This window comes from Tachysurus vachellii, chromosome 15 (assembly GCF_030014155.1).
Source record: "Tachysurus vachellii isolate PV-2020 chromosome 15, HZAU_Pvac_v1, whole genome shotgun sequence".
Taxonomy (NCBI): Eukaryota; Metazoa; Chordata; class Actinopteri; order Siluriformes; family Bagridae; genus Tachysurus; species Tachysurus vachellii.
In genome coordinates this window covers 11,805,142-11,826,887 of record NC_083474.1, presented here as the reverse complement: position 1 = coordinate 11,826,887, position 21,746 = coordinate 11,805,142, and the positions used below count along the sequence as shown (strand labels likewise).

Sequence of the window (21,746 nt, the reverse complement as noted above, 5' to 3'; positions counted from 1 at the left end):
TTAGATATTCACTTCTCATTCACATGTTGCTAAATTCATGGTCTCTGTGCACTTCCTTGTGCAGTCAACCTTTAGTGCATAAAATCCTATAAGAGCAACAAACTTAAGTATTGCAGTCGATGACTTCTTAGCATATTTTAAACATTTCGATATTATGTTTTTTTTTTTTTTTTGCTTTTGTAAGAAAATGTATTAAGTGTGGGTATAATCTATTTCCCTAAAACTTGACAATAGCACCTTTATCCTCAGATTCAATACCAGCATTGTCTGTAATTACTGGCAGATGTGTACAGTAAAGATGTACTCAGCCCAGCAGAAGTGTACTTTGCTCTCAGTGTTTCTCAAGCATGTTGTGTAACAGTGGTAGTAACAGGTCATCTCTGCAGTATTTACACACAGCTTTTTTATCAAAGCAGCCATCATTCAAAGCTGAATCTCTTCCATTAAGCACAGATTTCACAATATTCACACTTTTTGTGGACATGTGAAATTGTAACTTCATTAAAACTCTCTAGTTTATGATTAAGCAGATGTATTTATTTTGAGTCTTAACATGTATTGTATGCATGTAAACACTAAAAGTTTACTGTTAAATCTAGCCTCTTTGTAAAGGATGAATGTTTAACTATATTACTAATATCTGTTCTCGCTTGTAGAAAACCATTTTGTGCTTAAACTATAAAGTAAAACTGTATTTAAATAAAACACTACACTTCTCTTAAGGTTTTTTTTATTTATTTCTTTATTTTAATAAAAAGCTTGATTGAAGCGGAAGATTCATTTTTTATTTTTTGTTGTGGAAGATTAGCATCTATTCAGCAAGCGTTGCTCAGCTCTTACAGTATCATCACCTAGTGCTAAATGTTTTATGATCTTTATGATGCTGTGGTGTGTTTGGAAAGCTCTTAATGTAGTAGAAGCACTAAGAGAAAATGTCTAGGCAGCTTTAACTACGTGAAGTTCCACCTAGTTGATGATTCAAAGACTGATGAGACATATCAATCACGTCTGTTTAGAGATGGAGCAAGCACATCACATGCAGCAATCATTTATAATAACATCTGTTTGCATGATAGACTTTATTTTTCATTTGAGTAAAGTGTCTCTTGCTATATTTTTCTTGGTATGACGTGTAAAATACCATTTTATACTGTTTCTATGGACGAGCATAATACAGGAGAGATCTTTTTTCCCACACTATGGTTTTAAGTCATTTGTATGCATTTCTATAAGTTTGCAAGATAACTGTGCATGACAGACATACTGCCTACAGAATACTGATCAATTTATTTAAAGCAGACAGTGACTATGTGTGGTGTCCAGGAAAACCCCTTCACCTAGTGCCATTTAGACATTTTCTCCCATGCATAGATCTGAGAACTACAGCCTTTCCTTGAACTGTTTTTCTTTTGACTGAATCTCAACCACATTTTGACATCTGGTCACAATGGTCAAAAGGGGATACTTAAAAATTTGTTTCTCACTACACAGTGAGTTTTTACCTTTTGTGACATTTGGGGGTAACCAGATAGTCAGTTTTTGTTTTCAACTTCACTTTCATAAGGTTTTTGTTTTGTAAATGCTTTAAAAAAGTCTGACATTCAGTGTGTAAGGGAAAACTTTTTGGAAGACTAACGCTTTTTTCTTTCTCTTTTTTAACCCCTGTTTTTTGTGGTTTTTTTTCTTGTTTTATCCTTGTACTTTGGCAAATATGAGTTTTGCAGAAGTATAGCCTAGGCAAGGCAGCCATTTCCACTAAATTGTGGTGAAATATTCTTATGTTGGTATAATCATGAAGTATTATTTTTATCTTGCAGAAACCCCTGTTTTGGGGAATTTTTTTTTTTTTTCCTCTTCCTCCCTAATTTTCAGTTGTTTGAAAGAATTCAGCCACAGCATGAAAAGGTTTTCCCCAGACAAAACCACACATACCATAGACATTACCCATAGGGTCAGGAGCAATCAAACTGTGTAGTTAAAAGCCAAGAAGATAAGAACCTTTTGACCGTTCCTTACATCAATAAGTTTTACATCCTGACCAACTGCAGATTCTTGGCCAGGAATTATTCCAGCTTGATGCAAAATCAGAAGTTACTGAGGATGATTGCTGTGCCCAAAAGGTTTAATGCGACAGTATGAGGTTTGCAGGGATGGATTTGGATGCTTGTGCCGCGAGCTTTACCAGGCAATACCTTTTTGGTGCTCCGTGTACGGATTGGTGTGCTTGTCTGGGTTGAGAGACTGTACAGTGTGGACGTGAGAAGTCCCACACCCTTGGTCTTTGCCTGCTCAGATGCTCCAGAGGTATTTTCAGTACTCCAATTGTATGGAAAGTTGAGCGATGCTGATTTGGACAGGTATCCCGAAGTGACCGCATGCACATGTGGTTGATCTCGTGTGTCAGCACCCAATGGCGTTTCAGTGTATGAAGCCGAGTGCCGGGTTCTGGTGGTGGACAGGTGGGCTTCTCCACACGTAGGCCTGATGTAACAAGGGCAGCCCAGCACCTTTGCTGGGGTCTGCTGTACCCAGTTTAGTAGATGCGTGATATTTTCCTCATCCTCACAGGCCCAGGGGTTATCCCCAAGTGTAAGGAGTTGCAATGCTTCCAGCCGATTGAATACACCCTCACTCACTAAAGCAAAGCGATTAGCATGCAAATAAAATTGAGACAGTCTGGGAAGGCGGTCTAGTGAGCCAGGCAGTATCTGTAGCAGAAAGTTGTGGGACAGGTCCACCACTTCCAGATTGTTGGGCATGTTGGTTGGCACAGTCCAGAACTTGTTGTGGCTTAGGTTGAGTATTTGTAGACTGGGTAGTGTGTTGTTAATGAAAACCACACGTTCTAACTGATTGTTTGATAAGTCTAAGGACTGCAGGTTCCAGTGGAAAGCAGTGTCATTTTTCTCAAGGTGACGAATACGATTAGCCGATGCATGGATGTCCCACAGTGCTCGCGGTAGGCCAACCGGAAGGTGGTCGAGATGGTTGTGTGAGATATCCAGAGTTCTTAAGTGGGCGAAGTGGCTGAGAGCTCCATCTAGGTCTTGTAGCCGGTTGTGGGACAAGTTGAGGAAATTAATGTTGTGCTGCAGGCTGTTTGGTAGCAGTACGAGGCCTTGGCCAGAGCAGTCCACTACTCGATGTCCCCTGCCACAGGAACACATCAGGGGACAGATAGCCAGCACAGACACTGCACAAAGCATCAGGAGCAGCAAGCATGCCAGCATAGATGCAGACATTGTGTGAGCTGTAGTATAAAATAAAATAATTCAATTATCAGACATCAAAAAGGATGTAATAACAAATCATGAATTAAATAATTTTATATTTTTGCATATGGTAAATTGCAGATTATTTATTTACAAGCTTGCTTTGGTTGAAGACTAAGAAGAGATTGGAAAGCAAAAGTATGTGTCTGGTTATTGGGACCTTTTGGTTTACCATAGTTTGTTACTGCCTAAACGGCTGTTTCATGTATATTCATGTTTCATGTTTAGTAGCTTAACACTGGAGTGTGGTGCACAGTAACTGTTTACTCCCTGTTCTGTTCTGATTAGTCCCTCTCTTAGGGTCTTACGGATACACAGGACTGACTGCATTATCTGGTTTAACCTTCTGTCCAACTTTCTGCCTAGTAATAAAATTTATATAACCTGTAAAAACCTGTCCTTAGCCTTGATGGGGTGGTATTTATTTTACAAGTAGAGCAGGTGGAACTCACACCTTTATAAGTGAGACATGTTGTTCCTTTATAGAGAGAATGTATAATGGCTTGTATTAGAACTGACTCGCATTCATGAAGATGTGCAATTATTGTATTACATAAGTAGCCCTGTGAAACCTCTAGTGTCCTAATTTAGCACTTGATTGAATCAGTAATTTAATAAAGGTTTATATATTGCTGTGTTATATAAATTGCTTATTGATATTGCTGGGAGCCAGCCTCATGATATTATAGAGCACAGCTAGAGAAATTTCAAGTATATTCCTATAAGGTCCTTCTGGGTTGTTTGAGTAGGCTGTTTCTGCTGTTTGGCATAGTGAGCAGTATGTGAACAGAGCACCTCAGTGCTCTCTTCAGCTCAGTCACTGGCTTTTGAGTTTGAGTTCCTGCCAGAAGCTACTCTCCCTTGCTGCTGTTTCTACTGCAGTGAGCGGTTAGCATTTAGCCCGGTTACCAGCATCTCTCCCTCTTGTCCTTTTTCTTGTTAGCTGCCATCTAGGGACAGTGAAAATGTACAGTCCAGATCACACTATTTACCCGTCTAGCATTCTAGATGTTTCTTAACTTCTCTAGACATTCTGGCTGATCATTAATGGCAAAGTGCAAATACATTACTGTTTCTATTTGAGTTTTTGCAGGAAGATTGTTATTTTAAGCAAATAGTAAAAATGCAAGACCTTATTTGTATATAGCCTAGAAATATTTAAAGCCCTGTGTTTTGCTTGTCAACCATGAATTTATTAAATATTAAAAATGCCTTACCGTTTTCTTTCCATCAATGTTCCATCATTTTTCTTCCTTTCTTTTCCACACTCCAGCCTCTTCTTTCTAGCGCTACCCTAATCTAGAGCAGCAGAGGATAATTTCAGTCACTGTCTTTTCTTTTTTTTTTTTGCTACTCTGCATGGCAGGTTAGTCCTTTATCACCCACATTCTGTCTCTTATTTTATCTCTTACTCTTCTGCACTCTCTATATTACCCCCTCCATCAGGCTCATTTCTTCTCCTCCCCTTTTCCCTTCTCAGCTGCACTAAGCATTAATGAGTGAAAAGGTGGTTCTCCTCTCTCACCCGTGTCCGTGGCCAGGCTCCCCTCCTGGCATGGTAGGGCTGTGGTAGCGAGCAAGCCTCTGATGGCTCAAACCCCAAATGCTGCAAGCTGCTCATCCCAGCAGCATCCGAGCTCTTTGAAAGTGGTGAAATGAGGAGTGAACAGGAGGAGGGAGGTGGAAAAGACAGTGGAGAAATGCAGCATAGAGACAGCCCCAGCTGCTGCTGACAAGGTTTGGGGGTGGGGTGTGGAGGGTGTAGGGGGAGATGTGAGTGCTGACTCCAAACCTTTTATAATCACAACCAGTGTACTCCACGAAATCATCTCTCCTTCCTTCAGCTCTATTTGTCTCTCTCCACACACACACAGACATGTTGTCTTTCTTCAGTATAAACAAGTGAACTGTGTTTTTATACACACCGGCACATTCCAATACACTAACCTTGACTGCACTGCAGTGGCACTGTTTAGTGTGAATGACTAACTTTATGAAACATCATGCAACCTGGTGGTTTAGTTTGTTTGTTTAGGCTGATGACATTGTACAGTCTAGCACTTACAGCAGCAGGTGTCAACTGTGTGTATGTTATGGAGGCCACGTAATGTTTTTTTCTGGTAATCATCGCACAATTTTAAATTTATTTCAGGAAAATCTTGGTCCTGTTTTACTTTTTTAATATATAAATCCAAGCACCCTTTAATGTTTTTGACGTTCCCTCACATTTTGGAAACTGACAGTAAAATATCTACTCTGAGAAACAACAGCTGCCTCTGTTGGACTCCCTGGATCTGTAGCTGGGAGGAAAGAAAATAATGTGCCTCTGCCTTACATCCCTGGGGTGCATGTTCTCCCTGTATCCATGTAATGTTCCTCTGGGTTTTGTAGCTTTTTTTAATACTGTTCAAAAACAGGTAGGTGGGTTAGCTATATTATATCTGCTCTTGAGTGTGAACGAGTGTGTGAATGTGTGTGTGCATTGTTTGCTGCTGGTGTGAGTTTTCCACTTAGTCCCACTTTCTTCCACTTTGTGTCCAGTAATGATGGTCCACAATATGTATTTGATTCCATTTAGGACAGGGAGACAGCTATCTGTCTTTTGTTCTGTTCTTTTTGTTAAATAGCTTCCTCTCTTGACTTCAGACATCCTAGTCTTGGCTTGCCCATATTTTGTGATGTGGTTTGGAAAGACTACTTAAAGTCTTTTTGCTAATGAAAGGATGGATCAACACAACAGTTTTGCATTTGTAGAGACCGTGCAGTGTATATATAGTGGTGTGAAAAAGTGTTGGCCCCCCTTCCAACACTGTGTTTTTCACGCTAATGTTTCAGATTCATAAAACAAATTTAAATATTAGTCAAAGATAACAAGTAAACACAACATGCAGTTTTTAATTGAAGGTTTTTATTATTAAGGGAAAACAAAATCCAAACCCACATGGCCCTGTGTGAAAAAGTGTTTGCCCCCTGTTAAAACATAACATATCTGTGGTTTTGTCACACCTGAGTTCAATTTCTCTAGCCACACTCAGGCCTGTTTACTGTCACACCAGTTAGCAATCAAGAAGTCACTTAAATAAGACCTGACTGACAAAGTGAAGTAGACCAAAAGATCCTCAAAAGCTACACATCATGCCGAGGGCCAAAGAAATTCAGGATCAAATGAGAGAAAGTAATTGAGATCTATTTCCAGTCTGGAAAAGGTTATAAAGCCATTTCTGAAGCTTTGGGACTCCAGTGAACCACAGTGAGAGCCATTATCCACAAATGGTGAATAAGAGAGATATAAGAAAGAGACTAGGCCATAGAAATGGGAGAAAGAGACTGGGCAATAATTTTCCAAGGCGAAAACCACTGCTGAGCAAAAAGTACAAAGGCTCGTCTCAGATTTGCCAGAAAACCTCTCAATGACCCCCAAGACTTTTGGGAAAATACCCTGTGGAATGACGAGACAAAAGTTTAACTTTTTGGAAGGTGTGTATCCCATTCCATCTGGTGTAACACTGCATTTCAGAAAAAGAACATCATACCAACGGAAAAATATGGAGGTGGTAGTGTGATAGTCTGGGGCTGTTTTGCTGCCTCAGGACTTTTTTAAGACGTGCTGTGATAAATGGAACCATGAATTCTGCTGTCTACCAAAAAATCCTGAAGGACAATGTGTGGCCATCTGTTCGTGACCTCAAGCTGAAGCAAACTTGGTTTCTGCAGCAGGACAATGATCCAAAAAACACCAGCTCTGAATGGCTGAGTTCCACCTCAGAATGGCTGAAGAAAAACAAAATGAAGACTTTGGAGTGGCCTAGTCAAAGTCTTGACTTGAATCCTACTGAGATGCTGTGGCATGACCTTAAAAAGGTGGTTCATGCCTGAAAACCCTCCAATGTGACTCAATTACATCTATTCTGCAAAGATGAGTGGACCAAAACCACAGTGCTGTAACAGACTCATTGCAAGTTATCGCAAATGCTTGTTTGCTGTTCTTGCTGCTAGGCTCCCAACCAGTTATTAGGTTTAGGTGGCAAGCACTTTTTCACACCAGGCCATGTAGGTTTTGGATTTTCTTTCCCCTTAACAATAAAAACCTTCATGTTGTGGTTACTTGTTATCTTTAATGTTCATAAAAAAAATCATCAAGCATGCAAAGTGTAACAAACATGCAAAAAAAAAAAAAAGTCAGAAAGGGGGCAAACACTTTTTCCACACCACTATGTCAGAATATTAAGAGATTTTACATTTAGCATTTATCTTAATATTAAGGTTAAGAAAAAGGTGCTTCATGTTAACATCTGACCCTGAGATCAGAATTCACTGCATGTCTTTTAAGATTAGCATGAAGTGAGTTGTAGTGTTCTGCATTTGATTAAATCAACATAGATTATGTCTCTGTGAATTTTTGCTTTTGAAGTATTTTTGGTCAGTGCTTCATATTTATTAGAGTAGTTTGTTTGTAAAGTATATTATAAAGTGTATTATAAAGGTCTGTGCTTAATTCATGCATGAACAATAAAATCTTTTATTTGAAAGATTTCTCTGATGATGCATCGGATAGTTTTGTTAGTGCATAGTGTTATAATTTGGTGGTCGTACAAATAAAGCTAAATTAAGATAGAGCTGAGAAATGTAAAGATTAATTTTATAAGAAAGTACATAGTAGGCTCAGCATTATTGACAAGCATTCGTACTGATCTTTATTTATGAAAGTCTGCATATTGTAGTATATATAATCACAATTTGGGAAGATATAAGACATCAGCAGCTCCATACTTGCAAGAAACTCCATTTCATTAAAGCCTTACCACAACAGTACATTCTCACAGCTTCTGAATGGTTTCCCGTTTTGCATTTCAAGTGAAGAAACTGTGTGTTCAAATAGCAGTGGACAAAATAGCAGCAGATGTGTGACATCTTGCAAAGCAACATAAACTAGTTTTGTGAATATTAATCTAAACAAATTTGTAACAGGTTGCTACCAAATATTTACAGTAACATAATGGAAGAACACTTTTTTAAATATAGTTTTTTACTTATAGAAAGTTGTTTACTGTATTAGCTTTTATTTTTATATATATATATAATGTGCACGCGTACGTGAGTGGATTTGTCTAAAAGATGTATATTGGACTTTAAACAAGGCTGGGGTACTTGAGGTTTTTTGTCATTGATGATGCTGGTTTACATAAGGTTTCACACAAATGACTTAAATGCCTTTTACCTTTCAATACCATTTACACCTGTCTCAACAATAAATGTTTTTTTTTACAATGAGCAACACAAGTGACATTTTAGGTTAGATTGTCCTTTGCATAGCAAGAAAGAAATAAACTTTATCACATATACAAGCACAGGGCATTTAAATACTTTTCATTGCATATCCTTTCTTGACAGTATTGGAACTCAGCATACTGCTCAGGATACCAAATGTTAACCACTGACCCACCACAGGCTATCAAGTGCATACATGAGAGTGCATTCAGTTTCATTCTTTTTGTAAGATTAAATTCAGGAACTGTTCAAGAGACCATTTAAAGGGAAAAAAAAGACATGTTGATTTTGTTTTTAAAAATGGTCTCAACAATGCTGTAAGTTGCTAGCTGAAGCTGCAGCTAAAATCAGAATGAGTTGGGAGCAAATCACATTCTAAACAGTCTCTATGTGCAGTTTGAAAGGAAGTATTTGTGCTCCAGTGCTATTTATTAAATGTTACCACAAATCACACATTTCTTTTATTTCCGGGGTTTTCACATTTGATCTACCAAAATCCAAAAATGAATTTAACTGAAACCAGTAGATTTGCCATGAAGAGACTCCCTTCTTTTTTGGGGTATTAATTGAGCAAGCTGCTTCTTTTTAAAAGGCATTTTTAAACAGCATACAAAATGCTTGCCGTTTCTAAGATGATGGTAGTGGTGGTGGAAAAGGGACGTGTATAGCATCTGATGGTAATGCGGATTCAATATTCTTGTTTAAAGAACCATTAAGATCCACGTCTTCAAATGGTGTTGGAGTGATGCTTTTTTTCTCTGCAGGTGTAGACGGAATGATCTCATCAGGTTTAGGTGCTGTCTGGATATTTTCCTTGTTTTCAGGAGCTGGAGGAATGCTTACAGACTCGGGAATCTTGGAGTCTGAAGAGATTTCAGTAGGGGAATTGTTTGCATCATGTGTCCGAGTTTGGTTTGGTGTTGCTTTTTCATTTAGTGATTGGACATTTTGTTGTCCAAACGTACTGCTTACTTGAATGTCCTCAAGGGGGACCTCCTCATCCGTCGGGCTTAACATGGAGAATCGCTTGGAAAGCCGTTGGGGAAGGAAAGAGTTGAGGGAAATTCTTTTGGACTCCCGGCGGTGGAATGCTCCATCCTCATTGATGTTTGGTAGGTTATCACCATCTATGAATGGTGAAGGTCCAGCCCAGTCAGTGTTCTCCATCTTCTTTTTCTTCATTTGACGATTTCTTACCAAAACCACCACAAATGCTATAAACATAAGAAACAGGATACTACCAATCAGGGAGGCTACTATGAATCCTGGGTGATTTTTATTATTATTGTCTTTGGCGGGTTTTGGTTTAATAGTTTTGGTGTTCTCTATATGAGTTGTGGCGGTGGTTTCACTGCTAGGCTTGGGGTAGGGTTTTCTCTCACTAATCTTGCCATTTGTGGTCATTTCATATGTTGCATTTGTAACTGAGGTATCAGTAGTATCCCATCTAGCAACCTCTGTTTTAACAGTTGGTCCAAGACCAGTGGAAAAACCAGCGGTAGTCGATGTGTTGAGGGGGTAGGTGGATGTGTCATTTCTTTCTTGATTGCTAATGTTCAAAATTTCATTTGAGTCAGTGATATTTAGCACTGGAGTTTGAGTAATTTCTTTTTCTTGGTGAAGTGAAGACCATTCAGTAGTCAGTGTTTCTGTTGTGATAACCTCTGGAGGTTTTTGGAAAGGAGTAGACTTATCAGTCTGTGGCGTGAAGAATTCTTTGTCTGAAGATCTAGTAGCTCTGTTTCCTTGAGTGTATCTATCAAGACCTTTATTGGTGGATTTAAAATGATCGTCTTTGGTTTGAAATTGGTTGTCTCTGGTGATAATGACCTCTTCCGACATATCCTGAGGCTGTGTTGTAATTGTCTTTTTTTGAGTAAATTCTTCCAAGAAAGGTAAGGGGGACAGATGTAAAGAGGATCTACTTTCACCTGTAGAGTTAGTCATTGCAGGAGTTTCTTGGTGCACTGAAGTTTGTGGGGGTGATTTTGAAGATAAGACATTTTCTTTTTCTTCAGTGGTGTACTCCTCACTGCCCCTTGTTGTGTGTTCATGATCTTTGTAGGTACCTTTATGCAAACTAGTACTCTTTGGTTTGTGAGTTGTTTCACCATTTGGTTTTAAAGTAAGTTCCATGCTTTTTGGAGAGAAATTGGTTGGTTCCCCATCACTTTTGGTTGTCTTGCGATCTGTAGAGATACCTTCTTGCAGCATGGTGCTGTTGGTTATTTCATTATTTGGTTGCAAAGAATGTATGTTTGTTGGAGAGAAATTGGTTGGTTCCCCATCACTTTTGGTTGTCTTGCGATCTGTAGAGATACCCTCTTGAAGCATGGTGCTGTTGGTTATTTCATTATTTGGTTGCAAAGAATGTATGTTTGTTGGAGAGAAATTGGTTGGTTCCCCATCACTTTTGGTTGTCTTGCGATCTGTAGAGAGACCCTCTTGAAGCATGGTGCTGTTGGTTATTTCATTATTTGGTTGCAAAGAATGTATGTTTGTTGGAGAGAAATTGGTTGGTTCCCCATCACTTTTGGTTGTCTTGCGATCTGTAGAGATACCTTCTTGCAGCATGGTGCTGTTGGTTATTTCATTATTTGGTTGCAAAGAATGTATGTTTGTTGGAGAGAAATTGGTTGGTTCCCCGTCACTTTTGGTTGTTTGATGATCTTTAAAAGCAACTGTATGCTGCCAGGTGCTTTTTGGCTTAAGGGTTGTCTCACCAGTTAGTGTCCATGGAAGAACCAGAAATAGTGCACATGTAGTGAGAATGGATTTCATGATGGTGGATGGACTTCATAGACGATGCCTATAAGCTACCAGAAAAGGTTTATCAAAATCAGTGATAATCTAATGATACCCTTATCCTATTAAAACTAATTGCATTTAGAATCAACTAGAACCACTACTAGAAGCATAAACATAGAAGTTTGTTTTATCGTAGATGTTCTCTAAAGCCAATTGTAGCCACAAGACATGATGATCAGTGTTCACTGGCCATGTCACATACACCTGGATATATAAATGTATAGAGTCTTGGCTATTGTAAATTATGATTAGAACAATTTGTACTTTCATTGAGAGGGTTTGAGGTGAAATCTAAAGCTTCAATTACTCCCATTAATTAATTACATTGGCTATGCAGGTATGTGTGATTATGTTCTGAATAAACAAATCAGCTTTGATCACTTGATATTTGCAAAATTATTAAATCAATTGTTGTTAACAAAGATTTAAGCTTTTCCGTAATTTAGGAAAGAAAACATGGAGTTATGGATAAGTGTACATTCACATTCTAGATAACTTAAATCGGCAAATCCCACATGGCCCTATTAATGTCTTTCCCCACCGCTTTTACCATTGTCTGGTAAATTGTAATAGTCTGTAATATTTAGGTCAATAATTTAACTAAACTCATCATTTAAATTCATCTTTAAGTTTCTTTTGGAGTGTTTTGAAGTTCAAAGCAAACTGGGACAAATTTAGCTCATTGCTTTATGAAGAGGCAGTATGGACAGGGCAATGCCATTTAGAGACAAATCTCCAAATAAAGAAATTATTCTTGGTTGTTAAAATCTTTTAGAAAACTGGCAAAATTGTTCATATGATGCCTAATTACCACATATAGTACATTAGCAAGTGAGACAATTGTACTTAACTCTTAATCAACTATTAAATATTCAACAGCATGTCATAAGAAAAGAGACGTAGTCGGTAGTAAAGTTTCTGTTAGTAATATTTTAGCCAATCTATTTAATATATAGGCTTTGAAATATTTCGTTTGTTTTCAAGCTGAACTCTTTCCTTATTTTTTTTAAGTGCTAGCATGTTGCAAGAGCTGTATCATGATTGTGACATTTTCCATTGCTAAGTTTACAAAATATAACTACTTGTATCATGATGCTTTTGAATGCTTGAATCTGATTTGTCAGTCTGTGTGCGTTATTTTTGTATACCAGCATGACTCAGACGGTATTAAGCAACGCGAATGCAAAGGTTAATGCACTTAAATGGGCTTGTTCTAATACCTTAGCATTTCTATAGTAACAGCTCAGACTTGTACAGCGGACGATCCACATAATCTAAACTAATCATAAATAAACATATATTAAAAAAAACATGTTTAATGAAGTACTAACAATCACTGACGTTGAGATATTTCAGGAGACATTTATTCAATGAGTCTGTTGTAAGTGCTTTTATAAGTTACTAAATTGCGCCATTTAATCATTAGCAAATGGCTGTGGTGAAATAAAATGCTCAAGAATTGCAGTTAGCTTTGTTTTACAAAATAAACTAAGCATTATGTGATCTCATAGACATCTATGACAAGAAAATGTGACTGCTAAATATTTTTAACATTGTAAATTTTAAACCAAAGAAATGCTGTTCTGTACTGTGTGTATTAAGCAAATGACCTTAACCTTTGTAACTACCAAAAGTAAAATACTGTTTTCATATATTTTATTAGTGAGCAATCTAGACATTACCATAGAGTGCATTTAAGGTTTTGTATTTCTCTGTGACTGTTATATACATGAGAACATTGCTGTCCTGAAACTAATTTAAATTAACTAAGCACACACTGCTTAAAGAGATCAATATAAAATCTCATTATTTATCTAAACACCCACCTACCAGACAAATATTTGACAAAAAATTCAGTGGCAACTTTGTCATAGTTCTAATACACAAATATATCATCAGTTACTTACCAGGTTAGCATATAGTTCACTAATAAAGTGAAGATGATGCTTTCAGCAAATGATTCGTTCATAAAATCTGGAGAACAGTTGTTGTCTAGATGTTGATTAGATTACGCTATGTACATTTTTGCTACTCCAGTGCACTTCTTTTAAGTCTTGGTAAAACCTGACAGCTTGAAGTTTGCTGAATGCGGAACTTGCACATATTTCTCTCACAGGAAACGAGATCTGTGAAGCCATTGCCTTTTTCTCTTTTTTTATTCTGACTAAACTGTCACCGTTCTGCAATTATTTGAAAAAAGAATGAATGCAGTTGAAGATTAATACAGAGATGAAGGAAGTTTTAACAGTATTCTTTTTCAGAGTCAGAATTTTAATTAGTATGAACTAAATGTTTATAATTGATTGTAAAACAAAGCAGCAGTATGTAACATGAAAACTTGCAAATGCTGTTAAAAATGGCCTTTTTTTTTAAATCAATACAGCATGCACAGATCTTTTTTTTAATTAGCAGTTTATTTTTGCCACAGTTGATTACAATTACATAATAAACATAAACAGCAGTTTCTAAAACCAGAATGTCCATTGAAAATAAATGAGACACTGTTACCTTCTGAGCTTAAACAACTAGTATTATTAGCTTAGTAAATCCACAGATATTATGTAAAAACTGTGTTTGTGGGATTTTAAATACTTTAAAATAATTTTAATTGTATTATTTTCATAATTCCATCCATTAAAATCTCTTATGTAACACACAAATGGCAGGTTCAAGCCTTTGAAAATAAACGAAATGATGCAAGTGAGAATAGAGAACAGGTGGGAAAAAGTGTATATGGGTATAGTTGCGTTTTTAAGATGCTGCCTTTAGGTTAGCATTAATCACTAAAGGAGAACACATTTCTAAGCTCACACCACCAAAGGCATGCCCTCCAGTTCCTTAGTGGGATCTAGGCAGGAATCTTTGGAGGTGGAACTCTGCATGGTGACCAAAACATTTTTCTCACCCTTGATTTTGGTGTTGCTTTGATGCAACATAGCTTCTTCTTCTTCTTCTTCTTCTTCTCCTCTATATGGCATAGCTGCATCATCTGCATCGGCCTGAACTTCCTCAAGCAGGAGGTTGGTCTCACATGGTCCTACAATGCCTTCCTCTGGTCGTTCAGCATTCCAGTGACCTGATCCTCTCACATCCGCATTACTGCGGTGTAGGCCTCGGGCCTGGCACTGACGCTTTAATGTGAAGACCTTATATGCCAGCACCAAGACAGATATTAGTAGGGCAAGTATGAGACTCCCAGTTGCTAGAACAACTATGAATGCTAGCTGGGGGTCAATGAAGCACTCCTCTGAACCTCCTGCAGGGAACACGCTAGCTGCAACTTCTGTCTGGTTCAGGAAGCCATCAGTGATTAAGGTGGTCTTGGGAAATGGTGAACTTTCCATACCAGCTTAGAAAAGAAAAAACTTTTATTGAAAATTTTCTGTTTGAAATACATGGCTGGTAAATTGTATAAACATTTCACTGTTCACTTTATTTCACTTCAGCCATAAATGCTGTCTTTATTTAGTTTGTTTATAGCGTTCTTGAACCTTGCTTCTTGGTTGTTCACCATCAGTAGGTAAAGCTATCAATAGATCAAATCTTTTCTTCAGTGTTGTATTTAAAGGTCAAGCTACAGTATGCCTAATTGCCTTAAATATTATTTTATCACACTGTGAATAAAAAAGGAAATGTCTGTGTTCTGTAGCCCACATTTAACCTAATCATGAAAAGCAAATACAAATGTTAAGAGATATTGAGCACTTACCTATGTAAAGCTGACAGATGAACAGATGAGTCTAGCCGGTGATGAAGGATGCAAATACACTCACTTCCTGTGCTCGTCGAGTTATTTAGAGGGATCTTTGAATTTAGAAGTCCTAGAGCTATGAGAGAAAGTAGAACATAGATGATTAACCACACAATTTAATTTGGTCAGACAAACCCCCATTGAAATCTTATGTTGGCTTTTTGTTGTTATTTCATTAGATTTTCATCATTTGAAAGACATTCATGAGCATTTGAGCAGAGTACATAAAGTGTTTGAGTAAATGTTTGAGTAAAAACACATTTGTGGATTGCCATTGAGACAATAGCTGTGTTATTTATGCTGGATCCACCAAGAGAGTTTTTGGTTCAGAATGTGGTGAATTTATCTTTTCAATAGAGCAAGTGAATTTCTTTTAAAACATGAGCCATTACCATTATTTTTTTCTATTACTTCCATTTAGGTTCAAAACGGGGCAGATCAATGGTGACCTTCTAATCTACCATGTACTACTCACACTCAAACCATACTACGCTAAACACTACGAGATTGTTGTGGACCTCACGCATGTTGGCCCTAGCAACCGCTTCAAGACTGACTTCCTCTCCAAGTGGTTTGTTGTGTTTCCAAACTTTGCATATGAGAATGTGGCTGCCGTCTTCATCTATAACTGCAACACCTGGGTGCGGGAATACACCAAATACCATGAACGACTGCTGACTGGTCTAAAAGGAAGTAAGAAGCTGTTGTTTATTGACTCGCCTGCACGTCTTGCTGAATACGTGGAACCTGACCAGCAGAAGCTTCCTGCTTCAACCCTGGCCCTAGAGGAGGACCTCAAAGTTTTCCATAATGCACTTAAGCTTGCGCACAAAGATACAAAAGTGTCCATTAAGGTATTTTAGCAGAGAAATCTCTACTAAAGAAATTGAGCGAATGCTTCTTGTTATAAAGTAACACTGATTTAGTGGTCACCATGTCCCTGTATTAAAGATCTTTCTTTTTTATTTTACTTTACTCAGGTTGGCTCCACAGCTGTACAAGTGACCTCAGCTGAGCGCACCCGTGTCCTGGGCCAGTCAGTTTTCCTCAATGACATCTACTATGCCTCCGAGATTGAAGAGATCTGCCTTGTTGATGAAAACCAATTCACACTAACTATCGCCAACCAAGGCACACCCCTCACTTTTATGCACCAGGAATGTGATGCCATAGTGCAGTCTATCATCCATATCCGTACACGCTGGGAGCTCTCTCAACCAGACTCTATCCCACAGCACACCAAAATCAGGCCTAAAGATGTGCCTGGAACCCTACTCAACATTGCCCTCCTCAACTTGGGCAGTTCTGACCCCAGCCTGAGGTAAAATGTGCAAAAAATGTGGCCACATTCCATTTTACATAGTCAAGTTTATATGGGTAAACTGTTGTGTCTCAGTTCTTAGAGTAACGGTGCTCCTGTTTACTCACCATCTTCTTTGTTGCTTTGTGCTGATCAGAAATGCAAATGTGCGATTGACCTTGCAATTATCTAGACAATAAAAAGAACCACTTGTACATATTGTACATCAATTACTTTGAGATATAGTTAGAAATTGTTACTCCTATGTCTTTCTTGTCTCAGATAATACGTAAAGAATCCCCTTTTGGAGAGTTATCTAACCATGATATCTATGTTATGGCTATGTGACCTTATTTTTCTGCAATCCACAGGTCAGCAGCCTACAACCTTCTGTGTGCCTTAACCTGCACCTTCAACCTCAAAATTGAAGGGCAACTCCTGGAAACATCTGGTTTATGCATCCCAGCCAACAACACGCTTTTTATTGTGTCCATCAGTAAAACTTTAGCAGCCAATGAACCCCACCTTACCCTGGAGTTTCTGGAAGAATGCATCAGTGGTTTCAGCAAGTCAAGTCAGTGCCACAGAAATGCTCGACATAGCTGTACATTTATAACAAATTAAGCACATCATATGACAACAATTGAGTCAATTAATCTTCCTTTCCTGTGTCTGCTGGTTTTACAGGTATTGAACTGAAGCATCTGTGTCTGGAATACATGACTCCTTGGTTGCGCAACCTGGTGCGCTTCTGTAAGCACAATGATGATGCCAAGCGGCAACGTGTAACTGCCATTCTGGACAAGCTCATCACCATGACCATCAATGAGAAGCAGATGTATCCATCAATTCAGGCTAAGATCTGGGGCAGCCTTGGCCAGGTGGGTTTGCCCTTGTGCACAGACACGGACTTCAGCCACAGACCAGTTCTACAAAATAGAAGCTCTAAACCCAACTTGTGTGTTTTGTTTTGTTTATAGATATCAGACCTGCTAGATGTGGTGTTGGATAGCTTCATAAAAACGAGTGCTACTGGGGGCCTAGGATCAATCAAAGCTGAAGTAATGGCCGACACAGCTGTGGCTTTGGCATCTGGAAATGTAAAATTGGTTTCAAGCAAGGTAAGCTTTCATTGCTTGTTTTATAATTAATATTAATTCTAGATCCTCATATGTTGGATTAAGTGTCAGTAAATGTTTTTGTCCAATAGTGTGTCTTAAGCTAGGATGACAGAGCTTGAACACAAATACAAAGAATCAGTGATTAATGACCATTTTCTTTTAGAAGCACATTCCAGATTTTAGTGGCACCAATATTTGCGGAGACACAAGAAAGCACAAATTCCCCTGTCAAGAATGCTTTGCAAAAGCACTGACACTGGTGACTCCTTCACTAGTTGTTTTTTTTAGCCATGTTAAATATCTGTTTGTCTGTTTATTATTAGCTTTAGATTATGTGTAGCATCCTCCAATCTGTCAGTATAGAAACAGTAATATATTAGATGTAGAACATCAACAACCCTGTGGCTTGAATTAGCCATCAATAATCAACAACTTCTTATCAATCAGATTCAAGAATTCACCAGCAGCGGGGTATGAAACATGAACATGCTGTTAGTCTCTCGTTAGTCATGTACTGTTTTGGGTCATTGGGTTTGATTTCAAATAGCCAATATTAATTATATCCAATATATATAACAATATTTTCCAGTGCTCTTCATTCTATTTTAGCAACATTTGCTAATCTTAATTCTGCTAAATACACGTTAGGTTATGTATCTCAGGCATTTAATAAACAGACACATCCTAATTATGAATCTTGTTTACATTAAGAGCCCTCTTTTGTAAATATGACTAAACATTTTCATCATTCACAAAAATAATACATTTTATCATAGCAGCACCCTACAGATCTCCTCCAAAAAAGTGGATGGGTTAGTTTTAAGGTTCCTTACCTGTGGTGCACTAAAAACATTTTCACTGATATTGTCTGAGCTTGCTCCAATACTCCATTATCTTGAGGTATCCTTCACAAATGTCTACCCTTGATTCATAGATGCACTTTCTTTCACGCACAATAGTAAGTTAGCAAGACACACTGTTCCATTATATGAACAACTCTTAGCTATAAAAGTGAATGAACATCATTGTTAGGCAACATAGCACAAAGCTGCTCTTCTGATTTAAATTCCACTAACCTCAAGAGTCTCTGGCATTGTGGTCCTTGAACAAAGTGGCAGAAGCATTAGGATCTGTCTTCGTGTTTACTTATTTCCATTTGTCATAGCTATATTTTTAAGCTCATAGCTGCACTGAGAGGGTGCTGAGCACTGTTTGGCTAGCATGTGCCAGCCACTGCTGATGTCACTACATGCCTGTTTGGGAGTACAAGGGCAGGCTTTGTCCAGTCATTGCATCTGCCTTCTCTTTGCCTTACACAACATCAGACTTGGCGGTCAAAGACAGACCCAAACATGACCTTATTGAGGAGGTCATAAGCCTCTGGAGTGTAAGGTTTAGGTACATGACAGATGAGGTCAAAAATAACATTGTTTTGTTTTGTTTTGTTTTTTTGTTTGATTGGTATTCAGACATGCTAGTTTGGATGATTTCAGAAGGACTCTCGCGTAAATGTTACAGTGAAACAAGTGGTTGATATTTGTTTTAAATATTAGCATTTTAATCTTAAGCTGATTTAATATGGTCAGTAATTTAAGCAGTCTTATCAGATTGTCACTTATTAGAATATCTAAATAAAGTCTTAGTTAAAATGAGACTTTAGAACAAAGTATAATGCAGTGCAGAAAAGTTAATAAAAATGATGAAAAGTGACACTACAAACAAGTCTGCATTTGATTCACCACACCACAAAGTTGTTAATGCCAAGCTTAGTTTTTATTTTTTCTTCTCTGCTTTAAAGGTGATTGGGCGAATGTGCAAGATAATTGACAAGACGTGCCTATCACCCACACCTACTCTGGAGCAGCACCTAATGTGGGACGATATTGCCATCCTGGCACGCTACATGCTCATGCTCTCCTTTAATAACTCTCTGGATGTAGCCGCTCACTTGCCTTACCTCTTTCATGTGGTCACTCTGCTGGTGGCTACAGGACCCCTGTCCCTCCGAGCCTCCACTCATGGCCTGGTCATCAACATCATTCACTCGCTGTGTACTTGCTCCCAGCTCAACTTCAGTGGTGAGAACACACCCACACGCGTCACCATTTCAGACTGATTCCTGAACCTTGTAGAAATGCTTTGTTTTTGAGATCTTCTTTAGGTAAAAAGAGCATTTTCACTACAGTCCCCTTGAAGTCCCCTTTACCTGGGGGCCTGTATATTCCCTACAATGTCACCTCTGTCATCGTATCATAATTCTCCTTGTGTCCTCTGCAGAGGAGACTAAACAGGTGCTGCGACTGAGCCTCACTGAATTCTCCTTGCCCAAGTTCTACCTGCTGTTTGGCATCAGTAAGGTCAAATCAGCGGCAGTCATAGCTTTCCGCTCCAGCTACAGAGATCGCTCGTTCTCTCCAGGGTCTTATGAGAGAGAGACCTTTGCCCTGTCCTCTCTAGAGACAGTCACCGAAGCCCTCCTAGAAATTATGGAGGTACGTCTGAGTGTTCATTAAGCTCTTTCCTGTTCTTAGTAATATTTTCTTCTATACCCTGTTTGCCACAATGAAAACATGATTGATGGTACATTTTTGTTAAATGCTGAACTTATTCTTGTCTTTCTTAGGCTTGTATGAGGGACATTCCTGGATGCAAATGGTTAGACCAGTGGACAGAGTTAGCTCAAAAGTGCGTGAATAAAAAAATTATTTTTAATTAATACTGTAATGGTTACTGTTATTTTTTTCCTTTCTTTTTCTTGGAATGGTATGTGTGCTCATTGATTGTTATTTGTATTTGGCTAGATTTGCTTTCCAGTATAACCCGTCTCTACAGCCACGGGCGCTAGTGGTGTTTGGCTGCATCAGTAAACGTGTAACACATGGTCAGATCAAACAGATCATCCGGATACTTAGCAAGGCCAGTCCCCTGCTCAGCATTGACCGGGTGAGTGCTTCCCCCAGCCTTAGTTCCATCTACTGTTTAACTGTTTACCTGTATAATCTGAAACCGGCTCAAATGTCTATATGGTCTTTACAGTTAAAGGAAATTCCACCCTGAACCCACTTAGTCTTTATAGCCTAGAAGTGATCTCCGGTTGGGCAAAATAAGTCGGAGCATTTTGTACTGAAATGCTGAGATGGCCTAAGTCTAAACATTTTGCTACGTTTCTCTTTCTTAAATTGCATTCAGTGCTGTTTGATTATCTGCCAGTTGTTGTGCAGTAGCATTTAGCTCTTGCTTCTCCTCTACTTAGAGAGAGCGCTGCAGCAGGGTTTTAGTCCTTTAGTCTATCCGGCCTCTCCGCGTCTGATCTGTACACTCTGCTCAAACAGGTTCCAGAGAGGTTCAGGTTCCAAAGTTGTCATGTAAAACATTAGACTATATTTTTATATAATATACACAATGTCAGCACATGACCACTAAAACCAATAAATTAGTACTAGAATCACTAACCACATCAGTATAAATATATATTTACAACTAGATTTTTTTCTTTAAGGACTTATTATGCATAAGATAATAGTAATACTAGTAATAATAAGATACTAATGGATGTTTTAAAAAGATTTATAACTGTAGTATTGAGAAATCATTCCTTTCTATTTGTATCTAGTTTTAATTAGTATTAGTAGCTAGGACAAATAAGAGGAGTTTATTCATACTTGCATCAAAACTATTTTTATTTTATTTGTACAATAAATTAGAAAACATTGTCTGCATATTGCTGAGTCACTTGCTGTCATTTTTTAGCTAAACTCGCACTTAAATAATGGCCACTCTCTAGCTCAATCTCTGCTCTACAACTTGTTTTCCTTTCTTGGGAGAGTTTAAAGAGGCTGTTTGTTTCTCTGTGAGTGTCAGATAGTTTTTATCTGCAGAATGCAGAGTGCTGTTGAGACTGCTGTAGAGCCATTTACTCTGGCTGTGTATCTGTAGCTGCTGGTGCTATGCTCCACTGCCCAGCCAGATTAATGCTCTTCCTCTGCAGGGGCTGGAAAGCTGCTTAAAGGGGCCGGATAATTACAACAGTCAGGTTCTCATTGAAGCCACTGTCATCGCTCTGACCAAGCTACAACCTCTCCTCAGTCAGGTACTGTGGGGCTTTAAGCTGCCGTTATTGATGGAGATGAAATACATTTTGTGACTGTACTTGCACTGAGGTTGGACTAAACTGACACATTATTAGTCAGATTTATAGATGTGTTTGCTGAAACAGGAGCCATTAG

At 38.4% G+C, this 21,746-nt stretch overlaps 3 protein-coding genes across 4 annotated transcripts in view; 1 reads left to right on the top strand and 2 right to left on the bottom strand.

Annotated features, from left to right (window-relative positions):
* Window positions 1-21,746, top strand: part of nf1a (neurofibromin 1a) — a 56,398-nt gene that overhangs the window by 24,125 nt on the left and 10,527 nt on the right. For both annotated transcript variants that reach the window (XM_060888480.1, XM_060888479.1), the window contains exons 36-45: window positions 15,521-15,953; window positions 16,080-16,420; window positions 16,771-16,973; window positions 17,087-17,280; window positions 17,380-17,520; window positions 19,319-19,598; window positions 19,798-20,012; window positions 20,144-20,205; window positions 20,322-20,463; window positions 21,509-21,610. In XM_060888480.1, the coding sequence (XP_060744463.1) occupies window positions 15,521-15,953; window positions 16,080-16,420; window positions 16,771-16,973; window positions 17,087-17,280; window positions 17,380-17,520; window positions 19,319-19,598; window positions 19,798-20,012; window positions 20,144-20,205; window positions 20,322-20,463; window positions 21,509-21,610 (2,113 nt within the window). The remainder of the gene's footprint in view (window positions 1-15,520; window positions 15,954-16,079; window positions 16,421-16,770; window positions 16,974-17,086; window positions 17,281-17,379; window positions 17,521-19,318; window positions 19,599-19,797; window positions 20,013-20,143; window positions 20,206-20,321; window positions 20,464-21,508; window positions 21,611-21,746) is intronic.
* omgb (oligodendrocyte myelin glycoprotein b) lies at window positions 803-4,864 on the bottom strand. Its single transcript, XM_060888827.1, has 2 exons — window positions 4,490-4,864; window positions 803-3,250 (listed from the first exon to the last, which is right to left on the bottom strand). The coding sequence occupies exon 2, from the start codon at window positions 3,240-3,242 to the stop codon at window positions 2,085-2,087; it is 1,158 nt and encodes a 385-aa protein (XP_060744810.1). The 5' UTR covers window positions 3,243-3,250; window positions 4,490-4,864; the 3' UTR covers window positions 803-2,084.
* Window positions 7,941-13,444, bottom strand: LOC132858388 (protein EVI2B). Its single transcript, XM_060888706.1, has 2 exons — window positions 13,256-13,444; window positions 7,941-11,356 (listed from the first exon to the last, which is right to left on the bottom strand). The coding sequence occupies exon 2, from the start codon at window positions 11,319-11,321 to the stop codon at window positions 9,168-9,170; it is 2,154 nt and encodes a 717-aa protein (XP_060744689.1). The 5' UTR covers window positions 11,322-11,356; window positions 13,256-13,444; the 3' UTR covers window positions 7,941-9,167.